Here is an 18,632-nt window from a genome sequence, read left to right on the forward strand (position 1 = left end):
TTAGAAAGTTATCAAAAACAAACATATGGAAACCACATTTGACTCAGTTCCAAGAATTCCATTTCAGCCATTACAATCAGTCTGTGTTATAGCTCCTCCCACCAGCATCTATTATCTTGGGTATCTTTAAGCATAGCTACAAAATCCAAATTAATCTCTTAAAACTGCACTATGCCGAAATCGTTTCACTTTCAAGTAGAATGATAAATCTATAGCTCACATTTATGTAAATTTAGTCAGGTCACCCAAAAAGTTACATATTGCCACTTTAATTATCAAATTGTTTTGTCTGTGAACTTTAATAATGATCAACATGGGGAAAGACAGTTAAAATTCAGTAATCCCATTGGATTAGGATGAATCCATATTCAGAAGACAGAAAATACTTACCACACAATCTAAAGGGGCAGCAGGTAGCCTAGTGTTTAGAGCGTTGGGCCAGTAACCGAAAGGTTGCTAGATCGAATCACTGAGCTGACAAGGTAAAAATCTGTCGTCTGCCCCTGAACAAGGCAGTTAACCCACTGTTCCTAGGCCATCATTGTAAATAAGAATTTGTTAACTGACTTGCCTAGTTAAATAAAAAAAAAATGAAAGCATAACAGGCATATGTCAAAAAAAGCAAGAAAAACCTAAATGACTTTATTAAGAAGGCACATCAACACCAACATCGTCACATTCAGTTGCTTCGCAAGTCATGATAAAACCTAAAGCACAGATAAAGGCATGTGTAATTACTGGCTATTCTCCAAACCAAATACAATATGAACAACTTCAGTCAAATGCTTCTGATCATTTAACACATCTCCCCATCAACTCTGATCGTGATCATAAACGTTTTGGACAAAACTTTAAAATGTAATTCACAGTGCTCTTTTGTTCCTACCAGTAAAGTTTTTCCTTCAACCCATCGAAATAGAAGTGCATTTATGGTCCCTCTGAGTTGTTACCATCTCGATAGCAAATATTTACATTTTCTACACGGGTAAAGGACATTTGAACTTGAATAAACACACGTTAAATTTGCCCATGTTGCTAAATACATAATCAAGATCAACTTATTTCATAGTCAACATATGATACATTTTAAATAATAGGCATGATTCACAGAATGTTTAACGCATGAGGTAAAATAGATTTTCCTGGAAATGTATCATAAGATGTATTTATTATAATACTCCAATCAAGTGTAGACATATGGATTAAATGCTACTAAATGGGATTGTTGTAAGGCCTACAACCAATCAAATAAATATTAACATTTTCAAAAACATCAGAACAACAGTTCACAGAACAAAAGATCATTAAAAAGCATGATTCAGCAGAGAACATCGAAAAATGAGTTAGTTGACATTCACTTTCTGCAGGGTTATGGCACTCACATTAAGGGCATCCTCACCTGGCAGAAGCTGTCTCAACAGGAATGAAAGCAGCATCTATTGAAAATAAAGAGAAGCAAAAGATGAATCAACATAACTGTACAAGACAGTCTAGACGTACAGTACCAGTCAAAAGTTTGGACACACCCACTCATTCAAGTTTTGTTTTACATTATAGAATAATAGTGAAGACGTCAACACTATGAAATAACACATATGGAATCATGTATTAACCCAAAAAAGTGTTAAACAAATCAAAATATAAAGTAGCCAACCTTTGCCTCGATGACAGCTTTGCACACTCTTGGCATTCTCTCAACATGGAATGCATTTCAATTAACAGGTGTGCCTTGTTAAAAGTTCATTTGTGGAATTTCTTTCCTTCTTAATGCATTTGAGCCAATCAGTTGTGTTGTGACATGGTAGGGGTGGTATACAGAAGATAGCCCTATTTGGTAAAAGATCAAGTCCATATTATGGCAAGAACAGCTCAAATAAGCAAAGACAAATGGCAGTCCATCAGTACTTTAAGACATGACGGTCAGTCAATCCAGAAAATTTCAAGAACTTTGAATGTTTCTTCAAATGCAGTCGCAAAAACCATCAAGCGCTATGATGAAACTGTCTCTCAAAGGACCGCCACAGGAAAGGAAGACCCAGAGTTACCTCTGCTGCAGAGGATAAGTTCATTAGAGTTAACTGCACCTCAGATTCCAGCCCAAATAAATGCTTCACAGAGTTTAAGTAACAGACATCTCAACATCAACTGTTTAGAAGAGACTGCGTGAAATCAGGCCTTCATGGTCGAATTGCTGCAAAGAAACCACTACCGAAGGACACCAGTAAGAAGAAGAGACTTGTTTGGGCCAAGAAACACGAGCAATGGACATTAGACCAGTGGAAATCTGTCAAAATTTCTGATTTTTGGTTCTTTGTGAGATGTAGAGTAGGTGAACGGATGATCTCCGCATGTGTGGTTCCCATCGTGAAGCATGGAGGAGGTGGTGTGATGGTGCTTTGCTGGTGACACTATCTAATTCATTTAAAATTCAAGGCATACTTAACCAGTGTAACAGTGTAGGTTCCGTCCCTCTCTTCGCCCCAACCCGGGCTCGAACCAGGGACCCTTGCACACATCAACAACTGACACCCCACGAAGCATCGTTACCCATCGCGCCACAAAAGCAGCGGCCCTTGCAACGCAAGGGGAAACCCTACTTCAAGTCTCAGAGCGAGTGACGTCGCCGATTGAAACGCTATTAGCGCGCACCACCGCTAACTAACTAGCCATTTCACATCGGTTACACCAGCATGGCTACCACAACATTCTGCAGCGATACGCCATCCCATCTAGTTAGCGCTTAGTGGGACTATCATTTGTTTTTCAACAGGACAATGACCCAACACACCTCCAGGCTGTGTAAGGGCTATTTGACCAAGGAGAGTGATGGAGTGCTGCATCAGATGACCTGGCCTCCACAATCACCCGACCTCAACCCAATTGAGATGGTTTGGGATGAGTTGGACCACAGAGTGAAGGAAAAGCAGCCAACAAGTGCTCAGCATGTGTGGGAACTGCTTCAAGACTGTTGGAAAAGCATTCCAGTTGAAGCTGATTGAGAGAATGCCAAGAGTGTACAAAGCTGTCATCAATGCTACTTTGAAGAATCTAAAATATATTTTGATTTGTTTAACACTTTTTTGGTTACTACATGATTCTATGTGTTATTTCATAGTTTTGATGTCTTCACTACTATTCTACAGTGTAGAAAATAGTAAAAAATAAACAAAAACCCTGGAATGAGTAGGTGTCTAAACATTTGACTGGTACTGTATATTTTTAGGACATTTGACAGATATCAAATATAGAGAGACAGAACTGCAACATTGATGAGAGGACATTAGGATCTTGACGTCAGTTCTCTCTTCCAGTGCTCTCTACAGAAACTCAAGAGGCTAGATACGCACATAGATCAGCTTCTTGTTTTCTTCACAGTCCTGGAAGAGCTTAAACGCTGTCTCCATATCTGTCTTCTTCAAGATTAAATAGTTTGAATCTAAAATGAGATCATGTTGTTAGTGAACTGTGAAAAACTTCTCAAATTTCTGTCCAAGCATGAAAAGCAAAATTCCAAACATTTAGATAGAAAAAAATAAAAAACACAAAACACTGTATATCACGTACATCTGGCATTGATGAGGTGGTGAGCTCTGTCTTTGGTCTCATGCTTCTCCTCACTGCTGCGATGGGGTATGGGGCAAGTCATCTCCGGCAAGCCCTCGGGCCACTGTTTCTCACGCAGGTTGTCGATATAGGAGGCAATCTGTGCTTCCGTTGGGTTCATATTATTCAAGAAGCGGTTCACTTTCCTAGAGAATATTATAGAACGTCATTCTGGGATTCTAAAAAGGACAAATGTAGATCATCCTATTACTCTGTCAGTATGACGAACCAGGACTGCAGTGGAAAAATGGGAGAATATTTCACAGTTCTTACTTTTTCAATATCGGCATGACGGGTTTCAGAATCGCATCAAATATGTTCAGAAGGATGGAATTGCCTGGAGGGCAAAGTAGGGCGCTGATTATTACACACTATTAAATGTAATTAATATTCATAACCATCCTCAAAAGGTGACTCTTTAATTAAAATATAAACAACTAAAATTACATTGAACAAAAATATAAACGCAACATGCACCAATTCTTTTTTTTTTTACTGAGTTACAGTTCATATAAGAAATCAGTCAATTGAAATAAATTCATTAGGTCCTAATCTATGGATTTAACATGACTGGGAATACAGATATGCATCTGTTGGTCACAGACACCTTCATTAAAAATTAAAATAAAATAGGGGTGTGGATCAGAAACCCAGTCAGTATCTGGTGTGACCACCATTTGCCTCATACAGTACGACACATCTCTTTCACATACAGTTGATCAGGCTGTTGATTGTGGCCTGTGGAATGTTGCCCCACTCCTTTTCAATGGCTGTGCGAAGTTGCTTGATATTAGCGGGAACTGGAACACATACACGTCGGTCCAGAGCATCCCAAAGATGCTCAATGGGTGACACGTCTGGTAAGTATGCAGGCCATGGAAGAACTGGGACATTTTCAGCTTCAAGGAATTATGTACAGATCCTTGCAACATGGGGCCATTCATTATCATGCTGAAACATGAGGTGATGGCAGCGGATTTATGGCACGACAATGGGCCTCAGGATCTCATCATGGTATCTCTGTGCATTCAAATCGTCATTGATAAAATGCTAATTGTGTTCATTGTCCGAAGCATATGCACGCACATACCATAACCCCACCATGGGGCACTCTGTTCACAACGTTGACAACAGCAAACACACCCACACGACACATGTTGTCTGCCATCTGCACGGTACAGTTGAAACCAGGATTCATCTGTGAAGAGCACACTTCTCCAGCTTGCCAGTGGCCATTCAAAGGTGAGTATTTGCCCCCTGAAGTCAGTTACGATGCTGAACTGCAGTCAAATCAAGACCCTGGTGAGGACGACAAGCACGCAGATGAGCTTCCCTGAGACGTAACAGACAGTTTGTGCAGAATTTCTTCAGTTGTGCAGAACTACAGTTTCATCAGCTGTCTGTGTGGCTGGTCACAGACGATCCCTCAGGTGAAAAAGCCAGATGTGAAGGTCTTGGGCTGGTGTGATTACAAGTGGTCTTCGGTTGTGAGGCCGCTTAGACGTACTGCCAAATTCTCTAAAATGACATTGGAAACAGCTTATGGTAGAGAAGTTAACATTAAATTCTCTGGCAACAGTTCTGGTGGACATTCCTGCAGTCAGCATGCCAATTGCTCACTCCCTCAAAAATATTGACATCTGTGGCACTGTGTTGTGTGAGGAAACGGCACATTTTAAAGTGGCCTTTAATTGTCTTCTCACAAGGTGCACCTGTGTAATGACCATACTGTTTAATCAGCTTCTTGAAATGCCACACCTGTCCGGTGGATTGATTATCTTGGCGGAAAGGAGAAATATTCACTAACAGGGTAGTAAACAAATTTGAGAGAAAAATAACCTTTTTGTGCATATGGAACATTTCTGGGAGCATTTATTTCAGCTCATGAAACCAACACATTGCATTTATATTTTTGTTCAGTTTATCATTTTTTATTTATTATTGTATATAAAAAAAGGTAACCTCATGTTTCTCCCCAATTTCGTGATGACCAATTGGTAGTTAGTCTTGTCTCATCGCTGCAACTCCCGTACGGACTCGGGAGAGGCGAAGGTCGAGAGCCGTGCGTCCTCCGAAACACAACCCAACCAAGCCGCACTGCTTCTTGACACAATGCCTACTTAACCCGGAAGCCAGCCGCATCAATGTGTCAGAGGAAACACAGTGCACCTGGCAACCGTGTCAGTGTGCACTGCGCCCGGCCCACCACAGGAGTCACTAGTGCGCGATGGGACAAGAACATCCCTACCGGCCAAACCCTCTCCTAACCAGGACAATGCTGGGCCAATTGTGAGCCACCCCATGGGTCTCCCAGTTGCGGCCGGCTGCGACAGAGCCTGGACTTGAACCCAGGATACAATTTCAAACAAATGATGAAGTTAGAACTAACCAGATATTGCTTTCAACAAATCAAAAAGGGCTTTGGTTGCTTCCATTTGCTCCCAGCTGGATTGTTCCTTTTTCAAACACGGTGAGTCTTCTAATTTTGTCTGACTCCCCATTTCATTTCCTTTACTCCTGGGGATACCTCCTGACATTTTGAAAGTGAGTTTCTCCTTTTTATTCAACTTTCCACCGAAAGGATGTGATGGACTGTCAGCGAGGTCAAATTGCGAGCTTCCATTTTCACTGGAACGTCGCAGTCTACAGAAAGAGTCAGTCTGGTTTTCAGGGGTGTCTGATTTCGTTTGGGCCAGACACTCCTCTGATCTAGATAGCCCTTTGATTGCCATCTTTAGGTGGGAAGTTATGGGTTTCTCAGATTCCTCGGTTTTGTCTGCATTAACCAAAATGTCAGATTTCTCTATTGGTTCAGTCTCGTCATCTCTGCAGCACTCAATGGAACTGGGTTCTGAAGGAGAATCCTCATCACATTGGGAGATGATGATACATGGGCCCCGGGCCAGGTCATCCCTTGTATCGCCATCCAGGTTCTCAGTTGCAGTTGGTTCTGCAGCCTCCGTTGTGTTGGAATCATCTGGTTTGGTCCCTCTTCCAAGGCTGTTGTGCTTGTCCTGAAAAATTCATTGTGCATTGCAGACCTGGGTTCACATACATGTACATTTGATTATTAAAATTATTGTTTTTGGTATGAGTACGTTTAAATAATGTGGCCCAAATCAACTAGCTACTACTTCTGTTTGAGGTATTTGAAAGTATTTTCTAATAATTTCCCATAAAAAGCCTACTATTAGAAAATATTTCCAAATACATTATTTCAAATACCAAACAGACCTACGTTCAAATGCACGAGAGTGTTTGAAAATACATGGTATTTTGTTTTTCTTAAACTTTTTACCCCTTTTTCTCCCCAATTTCGTGGTATCCAATTGGTAGTTCCAGTCTTGTCCCATCGCTGCAACTCCCTTACGGACTCGGGAGAGGCGAAGGTCGAGAGCCATGTATCGTCCAAAACCCGCCAAGCCGCACTGCTTCTTGACACACTGCTCGCTTAACCCGGAAGCCAGCCGCACCACTGTGTAAGAGGAAACACCGTACAGCTGGCGACCAAAGTTGCGGCCGGCTGCGACACAGCCTGGGCTCAAACCCAGGTCTGTAGTGACACCTCTGGCACCGCGATGCAGTGCCTTAGACCACTGTGCCACTCGGGAGGCCAGGTATTTAGCTTAAAAAATATATATAAATACCCAAATACTTACTTCCAAATGTCTTTGAAAGTCGTGCATTGAAACACTATCACAAATATTGACCAACTGCTGGAGAGTCACTACTGGTTTGGTTTCTTAATCCACCAGCAGAGGGCATCATTTGCCATTTGTGGTGACACTGACATGATACAAGACTACCTGGCTTGCAGGCCTTGCTCAACAGGTTATTAAAATGCCTACCTCATCTTCCTCTTGGCCCGGAGTCAGGAAGTTGGCCAGGCCACTGAAGAGGCACCACACATGATCCTCTTCAACCAGCAGCTTTTCCAGAGGACACAGAAACTGAAATACTGGCTGAGTGTGGCCCACTAGAACATCAGACACCAGCTCCTGGAGAGGACATTTACTTTTATCATATCAGATCACCTATCTGTGTGCATTTATGCTCATGCATGAAGTGTGCCAGTGTACCTGTAAGAAGAGCTTGATGGACTTCCTGGCTTCTTTAAAATCCTCATTGATGTTCACCTCAGTGCTCTCCTCTAACACGTATAGGGAGGGTAAAGTAGCAGAGTCCTAAAAAAAATAAAAAATAAAACAATCCAAACAAGGGAAAAATAATAATAAAAGAGAAATTGTATGATCTGTAAATAAGAGCGTCTGCTAAATGACTCAAGTGTAAATCTGGACTCATTGAGGATGCAAAAGGGAGACCAGTGTCAAAAGAGACTATACACTCAGACTATTAGCAATGGTTGTATCTAATTGTGCAACATCCATAAGATGTCAAAGATAAATGAAACAGTACAGTATCTGTTACATTCACAAGTCCTGCAGCGCTCTGTTTTGACAACAGTGCTGTGGTTTTGTCATCTTGAGACCCAACAAAATAAGGAAGTTACCATTGGTCTCATTTCTCAAAAACCTTTTACACTGAATTCAATACCAAACAGCATAGCGGCTTTACCTCATTTCATTGGCCATGAGGTTACATAGTGAAATGGTACCTTGTGCAACACAATAGCAGCAATACAATCTCCCTCTTCATAATTCCCTAACCTGCCATAGGTTGCGGAAGTGGATGATGTCTGTTTGGGTCTTCCTCACGTTCCAGTGAAGATTTTCAGGGTTGTCCCTCTCCTCCAGGTGAACTGTAAAATACAGTTCCTCGTTTTCCCTCTCCACCTACAGACAGTAACATCTTACTTTACACACCATTCTGGCACAAACAGGTAACAGAATGACCAAGGACATGTCTTCACACAGCTCAGTTTCATAACTAACAGTAGTTGCATTCAAAGCATTCCACAGTGACTTGTGTGCGATTAGTGACTTACACAAGGGACGCTGACAGCCCAGTGGCCAACCCGCCACAGCTCATACGACAGCTTGAATTCCATCATATCCTCTTGTACACTGTTCCAGTAGCTCTCCAGATCACTGTCCTCCTGGTGAAACAAACCAATGACAAAATAAAAATGTCAGCTGTGTTATATTTCATCCTCAGTTTGATACTTAATGTTACCAGACTATAAATAGAACAATGTTTGGGGAGGAGAGAGGACATTCAGAAATAATATGAAATAATCTTCTATTGGATAGATGGCAAAACATGTACTGTCTGTATGTATGCACTGTCTTTAGAAATCAATAGAATTGCTATAAAAAAAAAAAAGACTAGAACAGGGTGAATAGTGCAGTGATGACTGCAGAGCCGCTCTTTCTGGTGCAGTGTCCTTACGCTGTCAGAGTCCTGCTGGTTCCGGATGGAGCCCTCCCGGCTACTCCCTTCATTTTCGTTTGATGGACGACCCTGGATAGACAGGGCCGTGACAACCAGCGCCTGCTCCCTTTTCTTCATCTTCTCCCTTTTAGCCTTCTTCAATCTCATCTTGTCAAGGAATTTAGACCAGCCTTCCTTCAATTTGTTGGCTGGAAAAACCACACATATCTGATTAGCTAAGTGTCGACAATTTTCATGGCCCTTTTCTATGTCACAAGTTGACTGCAACTATGATAACTTTAAGGCAGGAGAAAGAAAACAAACATGAAAAAAATCATCATGGATCACACAGAATAAACTGGACATTTTAATTAGCTTAGTAATGGTTTCAAATACACAAATACCCTCACCTTTCTTTTTGGACTTGCTGTCACTGGTTTGAGCACCCTCTGTTTCTTCCTGCGTCCTAAAATGGCCACAAAACAAAACCAAAGCACAATTTCTTTCTGTGTTCTCTGCACCCTTGCAGCACTGAAGCGTGTTTATTAAAGACAAGAGAGGCAGCCTGGTAGGAAAAGGTCCACTCACGCTCCACTGGCCTGGCTCTCCAGGGAGACGGGAGAGGCCCTGTCAGAGTGGGACTCACACAGCTCCTCCACAGAGCTCTTACGGGTCGCTCCATCCAGCTGACTCACCACCAGCTGGTTGAGGTTGTCAGGGTCTGAGAGCCACCGCACCAGCAGGTCCAGTGCTGAGGGCATGGATGACAAAGTCAATGTGATACTGACTACAGAGTAAAACCACATGGTAGTGGGACAAAACCATGTTCAATAAATACTAAACAAAAATATAAACTGCCCCATGAGCTGAAATAAAATATCTTATTTGGGAAGCTTATTTCTCTTAAATCTTGTGCACAAATTTGTTTACATCCCTGTTAGTGAGCATTTCTCCTTTGCTAAGATAATCAATCCACCTGACTGGTGTGGCATTTCAAGAAGCTGATTAAACAGAATGGTCATTACACAGATGCACCTTGTGCTGGGGACAATAAAAGGCCACTCTAAAATGTGCAGTTGTCTCACATAACACAATGACACAGATGTCTCAAATTGAGGGAGCGTGCAATTGGCATACTGACTGCAGGAATGTCAAATAAAGCTATTGCCAGAGAATTAAATGTACATTTCTCTAACATAAGCCGCCTCCAACGTTGTTTTAGAGAATTTGGCAATACGTCCAACTGGATTCACAACCGCAAACTCGTGTGGGCGAGCGGTTTGCTGATGTCAACATTGTGGAAAGAGTGCCCAATGGTGGCGGTGGGGTTATGGTATGGGCAGACATAAGTTACAGACAACGAACACAATTGCATTTTATCGATGGCAATTTGAATGCACAGAGATACCGTGACGAGATCCTGAGGCCCATTGTCGTGCCATTCATCCGCCGCGATCACCTCATGTTTCAGCATGATAATGCACTGCCCCGTGTCGGAAGGATCTGTACACAATTCCTGGAAGCTGAAAATGTCTCAGTTCTTTCATGGCCTGCATACTCACCAGACATGTCTGCCATTGAGAATGTTTGGGATGCTCTGGATCGAGGTGTACGACAGCATGTTCCAGTTCCCGCCAATACCAAGCAACTTTGCACAGCCATTGAAGAGAACAACCTTCCACAGGCCACAATCAAAAGCCTGATCAACTCTATGTGAAGGGGATGCGTCACGCTGCATGAGGCAAATGGTGGACACACCAGATACTGACTGGTTTTCTGATCCACGCCCCTACATTTTGTTTAAGGTATCTGTGACCAACAGATGCATATCTGTATTCCCAGTCATGTGAAATCCATAAATTAGGGCCTAATTAATTTATTTCATTTGACTGATTTCCTTATATGAACTGTAACCCAGTAAAATCTTTGAAATTGTTGCATGTTGCGTTTCTATTTTTGCTCAGTATACATAGGCAAAAAGCAGACACACTTGCCAGACACACTGGCTCAGAATAACAGACCATTACAGAGAGCCTTTCCAACTTGTTTCGCTTTTATACCAATGTCCACCTCCAGTATCCACGTCTCCCAGGCAACAAAACAAAATGGTGTTAACGGTCAAGTTTCACTGAACATTTTTGAGACTCAATTAAGGTTACAGGTGCAGAAGTTAAATGCTTTATCTACAACAGTAAAAACCCTTACCATTACAAAGCCATAAATGTAAATTATCCAAGCCGTTTCACTGGCTCCTGTGATCATTATTAAAAAAATATATATGTTTTATTGTCACATAGGTGCAGTGAAATGCGTTGTTCTACATTATCTGCAGGTTTCAATAACACAGTATGTTAGCTTTCCTCTAAGGAGAGCCCTAGTTTAGTTACAGCATGGTATGTGCAGTATTTCTAACCTCTATCCTTTACTCATCATGATAAGCAACATAATGATTTCATGCTAATTTGTTATTTTTTCAAAACTTCAGCAATGTGCTGAGAGAATACAAGAGGCACTGATAGGCCTATATTGTGGGGCTTACCTTTTAAGGCAACTATCTCATTTAAGGCACAGTGGCTGACTGCCAGTCCCCATAGGGACTGGGGTAAAAGGTTTCGCACCAGTGCTTCAGAGAACACTCGGAGAACTTCAACCTCCTCTCCTCTAGAGCGGAACAATGGTTTTCTGACACACACAGAGAGAGAGAGAGAGAGAGAGAACAAAACAGACAGACAAAATTAATAAAAATAGTCTATTTGGAATAATGACAAAGTGAGCAATAATACCTAGATTGATGATTTTATGACAGAGCATAACACATTGATAAGCGAGACATTCTATCCCTGCAATACGTAATACAGGCCATTCTTCCATCATGTGACAACTTGTATAGTACCCTAGGTCACATTAAATCTATTTTTTTTAAAGTGCATTACACCCAATAAAAAAAGTTTGAAATTCCGAACTGAGGATGTTAATGATTTATCCAAAACAATCAAATATACATAAACCACTTCAACAGTATAGGCAAGCGATACAGCTGTAGAACGGCAACTCAATATGGGTGATCACATAATCTATGGCTTCTATTGATATTCTACAAGCGACTTCAGGAGAGCTGTATTACCTATGAGACTGTTTGGCATTATGGAGGTGCTGGGTCAGGATGCGAATGCAGCCCACACTTGCAGCACAGACGTCAAAGTCTTTGCCTTTGCTGATGACTTGATCGATGACTTGGTCAAACTCCCTCCACAGCACCTGGTGCAGGAGCTGACTGTCACAGGGCTCAGGGATGCTGTACCAGGGGAGGACTAGCTGGGCGTAGGCACACTCAAACACTGGAGAAAACGCACACTCAAAATCAACACAAAGGCAAAATAGTTGACGAAGACAAAAAAATAAATACATTTACAGCGCATTCGGAAAGTATTCAGACCCTTTCACTTTTTCCACATTTTGTTACATTACAGCCTTATTTTAAATTTGATTATTTTATTGTTTATCCCTCATCAATCTACACACAATACCCCATAATGACAAAGCCAAAACTTGTTTATAGACATTTTTGCAAATGTATTAAAAATAAAAAACAGAAATACCTTATTTGCGTAAGTATTCAGACCCTTTGAGACTCAAAATTTGGCTCAGGTGCATTAGGTTTCCAATGATCATCCTTGAGATGTTTCTACAACTTGGAGTCCACCTGTGGTAAATTCAATTGATTGGACATGATTTGTAATGGCACACACCTGTCTATATAAAAAAGGTCCCACAGTTGACAGTGCATTGCAGAGCAAAAATCAAGCAGCGAGGTCGAAAGAATTGTAGCTTGAGCTCCGATACAGGATTGTGTCGAGGCACAGATCTGGGGAAGGGTACCCCAAAAAAATATGCAGCATTGAAGGTCCCCAAGAACATGGTGGCCTCCATTCTTAAATAGAAGTTTGGAACCACCAAGACTCTTCCTAGAGCTGGCCGCCCGGCCAAACTGAGCAATGGGCGAGAAGGGCCTTGGTCAGGGAGGTGACCAAGAACCCGATGGTCACTCTGACAGAGCTCCAGAGTTCCTCTGTGGAGATGGGAGAACCTTCCAGAAGGACAACCAATCTCTGCAGCACTCCACCAATCAGGCCTTTATGGTAGAGTGGCCAGACGGAGGCCACTCCTCAGTAAAAGGCACATGACAGCCCTCTTGGAGTTTGGCAAAAGGAACCTAAAGGACTCTCAGACCATGAGAAATAAGATTCTCTGGTCTGATGAAACCAAGTGTCTTTGGCCTGAATGCCAAGTGTCACGTCTGGAGGAAACCAGGCACCACTCATCACCTGGCCAATACCATCCCTACGGTGACACATGGAGGTGGCAGTGTATGGGGATGTTTTTCAGTGGCAGGGAGACTAGTCAGGATCGAGGGAAAGATGAATGGAGCAAAGTCCTTGATGAAAACCTGCTCCAGAGCACTCAGGACCTCAGACTGGGGCGAAGGTTCACCTTCCAACAAGACAACAACCCTAAGCACACAGCAAAGACAGCGCAGGAGTGGCTTCGGGACAAGTCTCTGAATGTCATTGAGTGGCCCAGCCAGAGCCCAGACTTGAACATCTCACGAGAGACCTGAAAATAGCTGTGCATCTACGCTCCCCATCTAACCTGACAGAGCTTGAGAGGATCTGCAGAGAAGAATGGGATTAACTCACCAAATACAGGTGTGCCAAGCTTGTAGCATCATACCCAAGAACAGCCGAGGCAGTCACTGCTGCCAAAGGTGCTTCAACAAAGTACTGAGTAAAGTGTCTGAATACTTATGTAAATGTGATATTGCAGGTTTTTTTTATATACATTTGCAACAATTTCTAAAAACCTGTTTTTGCTTTGTCATTATGGTGAATTGTGTGTAGTTTGAGGGGGGAAATGATATATTCCAATTTTAAAATAAGGCTGTAACGTAACAAAATGTGGAAAAAGTGAAGGGATCTGAATACTTTCTGAATGCACTTCAAAAGAGCCCTGAGTATTGTAAGTGAAAGGCTACATTTTGTACTTATGATTTATTTATAAGTGTAGGTTGAAGTGAGCTGGGAAATTCATTTTAGCAGGATTTTCAAAAACACTTCCCGACAGAAAACACTCCAAACCGGTCTGAGCATGCCTTATACAAAATATGCCAACCAACTCGTTCCATTTACAAGCAGAGCTTGGTAAAGCACCACCCGCTTTCCATAATCCACAGCACATTGAAAGAGTTATTTTTGTGTCTATTGCCTCAACATCTTTGTCACACAAGCCCCAGATCATGTAACATGAGATATGTCTTCAGCTACATTTGCTATCTTATTCAACTGTGTCACAGAATACAGAAGAACTACATTTGGCTGACCAAGTACACTAAGGAAAAGGGCAGAATATTGTTTTCGTTATTCGTCCTTGATCTTAACAATAGACTCCGCTTTACAAATCTCTTACACTGGCAGAAAGCCTGACAGGATTACTTACAAAAAATGTCTAGGAACATTCTGGCAGGATCTCAAATTACGCAGAGCAAAATTGCACACCTTGCTGAAGAGACCTCTTCACATGGGGAAACTGTCTCTCCTGTGATGTTTCAGCTTTAGTGCTTGTTGTATCAGTCACATCACAACCTAAATGGTCGGTGGTTTCCTGTAAGACAATTCAGATACATTACAGTAAAGTTCAGTACAGTAAAGAGTACAGTACAGGGCACAGTAAAGAGGTGATTATAGTGTTTGGACATCATTCATTCCTTACCATGTAGATTAAGTAGAAAGATAGCATAAGTTCATTTTCCATGTAAAAGGACCCATGAGCACTAATATGTGAAGTTGGGTGTCAAATGACTGGGTGTCAGATTGACTTCTAAAACTGATTTAAAAACGGGGTCTAAGAAAACATCGACCAGATAAAAAAGGTAAAAAGGTATTAGAAATACATCAAAACCAGTGGAGGCTGCTGAGGGGAGCCTGGCTCATAATAATGGCTGCAACAGAGCATATGGAATTGCATCAAACACATGGAAACCATGCGTTTGATGTATTTGATACCATTCCAGCTATTCCGCTCTAGTCATTACCACAAGCCTGTTCCCTTTAATTAAGGTGCCACCAACCTCCTGTGATCAAACACTACAATGTTGAAGTAAAGACCGCTATCAATTAAAATCAACACATATTTAGTTTAGTAAAAAAAAAGTCTGCCTTCCGTATGTTTAAGACACGTTGCCTTGTGCCTTGAAATTCTGTTACCAAAAACCCAGATACCTTCAAGATATTTTCTAATTTCTCTCCGTCATGAGGGATGATAATGAAAGTTCACAGAAGTAACAAGGTAGACCTATCAATTAGTTATAGTGTTGTTACTGATATCAATTTTGTTGATAATTTATTAAATGATTAAAACTAGAAATTCTGTTACCAAATCGCTAACAGAATTTTGAAAAAAATCTGTAACGGAATCTCTGCAATTGAGCTACAATGGGAAATTATAGTAGTCAACGCCTGATGTCCATGGATGTTGACAAGCAGATTTCAACACCCACAGACGCCTGGACCAGCATAAATTTGGCCCTAACATAGACGTCCATGATAGGTTCAGATTTGGTTCGGTAAATCTGAACCAACCATAGATGTCTATGTTTCACAAGTTTGAGCACCACTGTATAGTACAATAGAGTAGAGTTCAGTAGAGTAGAAGAGAGTTCTGCACAGTAGAGCACACTTCAGTTGAATACACTATAATGTACTGTACTCTACAATACCCTACTGAGCTTTACTTTGATGTTAAGACTTGTGAAACATGATAGTCTATTATAGGTTAAGATTTGGCCCAGTCCGGACCAACATCATTTGTTCTTGTTTGGTGGCAGAGCTCAAATAAACCTGCAATATGTAACTTTTTGGGCAACCTGACCAAATTCACATAGAAATGTATGTTATACATCTGTCATTCTCATTGAAAGCAAGTTTAAGAAGCGGTAGATCTGTTCTGTGTGTGCTATTTCTATGCTTCCCATTCTTACGTTTCGTTTTGCTTATTTTACTTTCGTTTTTGTACACCAGCTTCAAACTGCTGAAAATACGATCTTTTTGGTTATGGAAAATATATTTTACAGCAGTTTGGAGTACAATGATTCTCTACACTATACTTGCTTGTTTTGTCACATAAACTTAAATTAAAATAAACTGTTTGGATTTTAGCAACCAGGAAATGACGGAGAGATTTCTGCATAGTGCAGCTTTAAAATAATAGCCAGTCTGTAGAATAATACCCAAATAGGCAAAGAAGGATATTGCATATTTCTACCTTTGCGTAACAGGTAGAAGTTTTGGATACATCACAGTGAAGAGAACGACTTCCGTATCCATAATTATGCATTTCTGTGTAGTACATATCAGGGACCCATGATGAAATTACATTTCCGCAAGTCTATTACCAGGTGTCAATCGACTTCACTTAGCGAAGTTAAAAAGGTGCTACACATAGGATTTTTTATTTGCCCATAATATATCGGGCGCTAATAAAGCCCAACAGTGGAGGTGTCATTAACACCCATAAAACCTAGCGGTCAAAGATTTAAATGATTCCAATCGGTTTTCACCATTCATTTTTCCCATAGGAGATTTTACAAACACATAAAATAAGGGCTGTGTTTCTTCTAGGTTTACCCTGGTGTGACATTTTGATAACCATGTAAATCGCTCGGACAAGGGGACTTTTATCAATACTCTCTGGAGCGGCATCTGTTGTCAAAAATGTTCTGACTTTGTGGTTGTGTTATCTAGCGGAAATCGCTCTGTCATTTCCTGGTTGCTCAATTTCAGTTCATGTTTTTTTTTTAAAACAAGCACTGAATCGAGTAGGGAAGCATTGTACCATCTAAATCGCAAAATAGTTTTCACAGATGTTTGAAGCTGGTGGACCAAAACCGCCCACCAGCTTAAAACAGGTGGTGTTATTGAAAATATATTTCACAGCGATTTAGATGGTACAAGGATTACTGGGCTAGGGGACACACCATTATTTCGCGGGTGTTATCATAGCGCTCCTTTCATCACCCTTGTATCACCTTATTTTCCCCTCCACTTGTAAAAATATGGGCAATTTGCCACCAGCTATATATAGGACATGAGGTCCGTGTCAATAACTTTCCATTATAATTTTATACGTTTCATTTGACCACACAACTACTACAACAGTAATGTTTCATTGGCTAACAACTTAATAGATTGCAGACAGGCATTCAGTTGCAATATTAAAATGTTTGGTGGTATTAATGAGTGAACATTGACATCACTGACATGATTCATAAACTGGTTACATTGTTTCTGTGATTTTGTAAACAAAAGTAACGTGCATGGCTCACTTGCCCAGTTACATTGAATCTCATTATGAGCGTTACATTCTGGCAATGATGATCTCTCGTGCAGATGAAAAAGTAACACCTTACCGCAATTGAATAGTCAGTCATAACAAATGCATAGAATATTTAAATTACCTGGAATAAATCTTCTTCAGCCACATCGTCTGTTTGAGTGCCGCTTTCCCGTCTGGTCTTTATTAAAACATTTGGGGTTGATTGCCAAAATAGTAAACATAAAACAATTTGAGCCGCTACTTGTCCGCGGTCAAATAAATACCACACAAACCCAAGAATGATGGCAATAGAGAAGCGCAACAGGTACATGTTCTATCTTTTCAAGACGCCAGTCTCATTCATTCAACTATTCAATTTCCATTCAGGTAGCTATTCAACGTTTTAGTCTAGGTCTTCATCTATAAAAACATTCCTTCATAGAGGAAAGGCAAAGGTCATTTTCAACTTGCTTGTCTTGATAAAACATTAAAAGAAAATAATTAAACACCCTGAGAAGTGCTCGTGCGCTTCTTCTTCTTCAAAGTTTTATGGCAGACTACACCTACTGGTGTATTGCCGCCGCCGCCGCCACTTCTTCTTCTTCTTCTTCTTCTTCTTCTTCTTCGATGGGGTTTAACGGCGGTTGGCATCCAATGTTAATGGTGCATTACCGCCACCAGCTGCACGGGGTATTGAATAAGAAAAACAAAAAAAACATTCCATATTGCCGCCACCTACAGTACGGGGTCTTCTTCTTTGATATTATGGCTGTCGGCAAACAAATACTATAGGTGCATGCCGCGACCTAGTGCTTTGGCTGTATATGAGGGCTCTGGTCAGAGTTAGTTTTTTTGGTTGGGTATGCAACTGATTATGGTATGGCAGGCCATCTGTTGGGAGAAGGGTGCAATTGAGGACCGCAATTTGGGGGAGTTCCTGCATGTCGGCATTCCTGCATCTGCAGAAACCCCTCTTTATTATTTTATTGGTCCATTATTAAGTTAGGACATGCGTTCTGTGGGTGGCACTGTGTGCTTTTTTTGAAGGATGGGTCCCAGTCTCTCGGGGGCCCTGGGATCCGGGGAGATGGGGTGGTATACCGGTCACTGGAATGACAACCCAACTTGGGATGGGAGGTTTTAGTATATGCAAAAGTAGAGAACAATTGGAGGTTTACTTCGTAGCAATGCAAATATCATGGTACAGCTATATGGACACTCAGTCATGACTTTTTAATGGTAAGCTTACAAACATATCTTATGATAAATGGAATTGAAACTTGTATCTCATTATGGTAAATGGTGAAATAAGTATAGCCAGTTATAATTGT

At 41.2% G+C, this 18,632-nt stretch overlaps 1 protein-coding gene across 3 annotated transcripts; it reads right to left on the minus strand.

Moving 5' to 3' along the window:
• Positions 1-612: 612 nt before the first annotated feature.
• LOC106611750 (uncharacterized) lies at positions 613-17,887 on the minus strand. Of its 3 annotated transcripts, none has more exons than XM_014212292.3 (16): positions 17,444-17,887; positions 14,487-14,592; positions 12,059-12,272; positions 11,474-11,616; positions 9,523-9,685; positions 9,345-9,400; positions 8,953-9,143; positions 8,549-8,659; positions 8,271-8,396; positions 7,683-7,787; positions 7,452-7,601; positions 5,993-6,617; positions 3,877-3,940; positions 3,565-3,749; positions 3,348-3,436; positions 613-1,436 (listed from the first exon to the last, which is right to left on the minus strand). In XM_014212292.3, exons 1-16 carry the CDS (start codon positions 17,630-17,632, stop codon positions 1,344-1,346), a joined length of 2,610 nt encoding a protein of 869 aa, XP_014067767.3. In that variant the 5' UTR covers positions 17,633-17,887; the 3' UTR covers positions 613-1,343. The 3 variants fall into 3 exon arrangements, with proteins under 3 accessions (XP_014067767.3, XP_014067769.3, XP_014067768.3); XM_014212294.3 differs by lacking the exon at positions 17,444-17,887 and adding an exon at positions 16,252-16,507 and having other exon boundaries at positions 14,428-14,592; XM_014212293.3 differs by lacking the exon at positions 17,444-17,887 and adding an exon at positions 16,252-16,506.
• Between the last annotated feature and the right edge of the window lie 745 nt (positions 17,888-18,632).

This window comes from Salmo salar, chromosome 09, assembly GCF_965601325.2.
Source record: "Salmo salar chromosome 09, fSalSal1, whole genome shotgun sequence".
In the NCBI taxonomy this organism is placed as follows: Eukaryota; Metazoa; Chordata; class Actinopteri; order Salmoniformes; family Salmonidae; genus Salmo; species Salmo salar.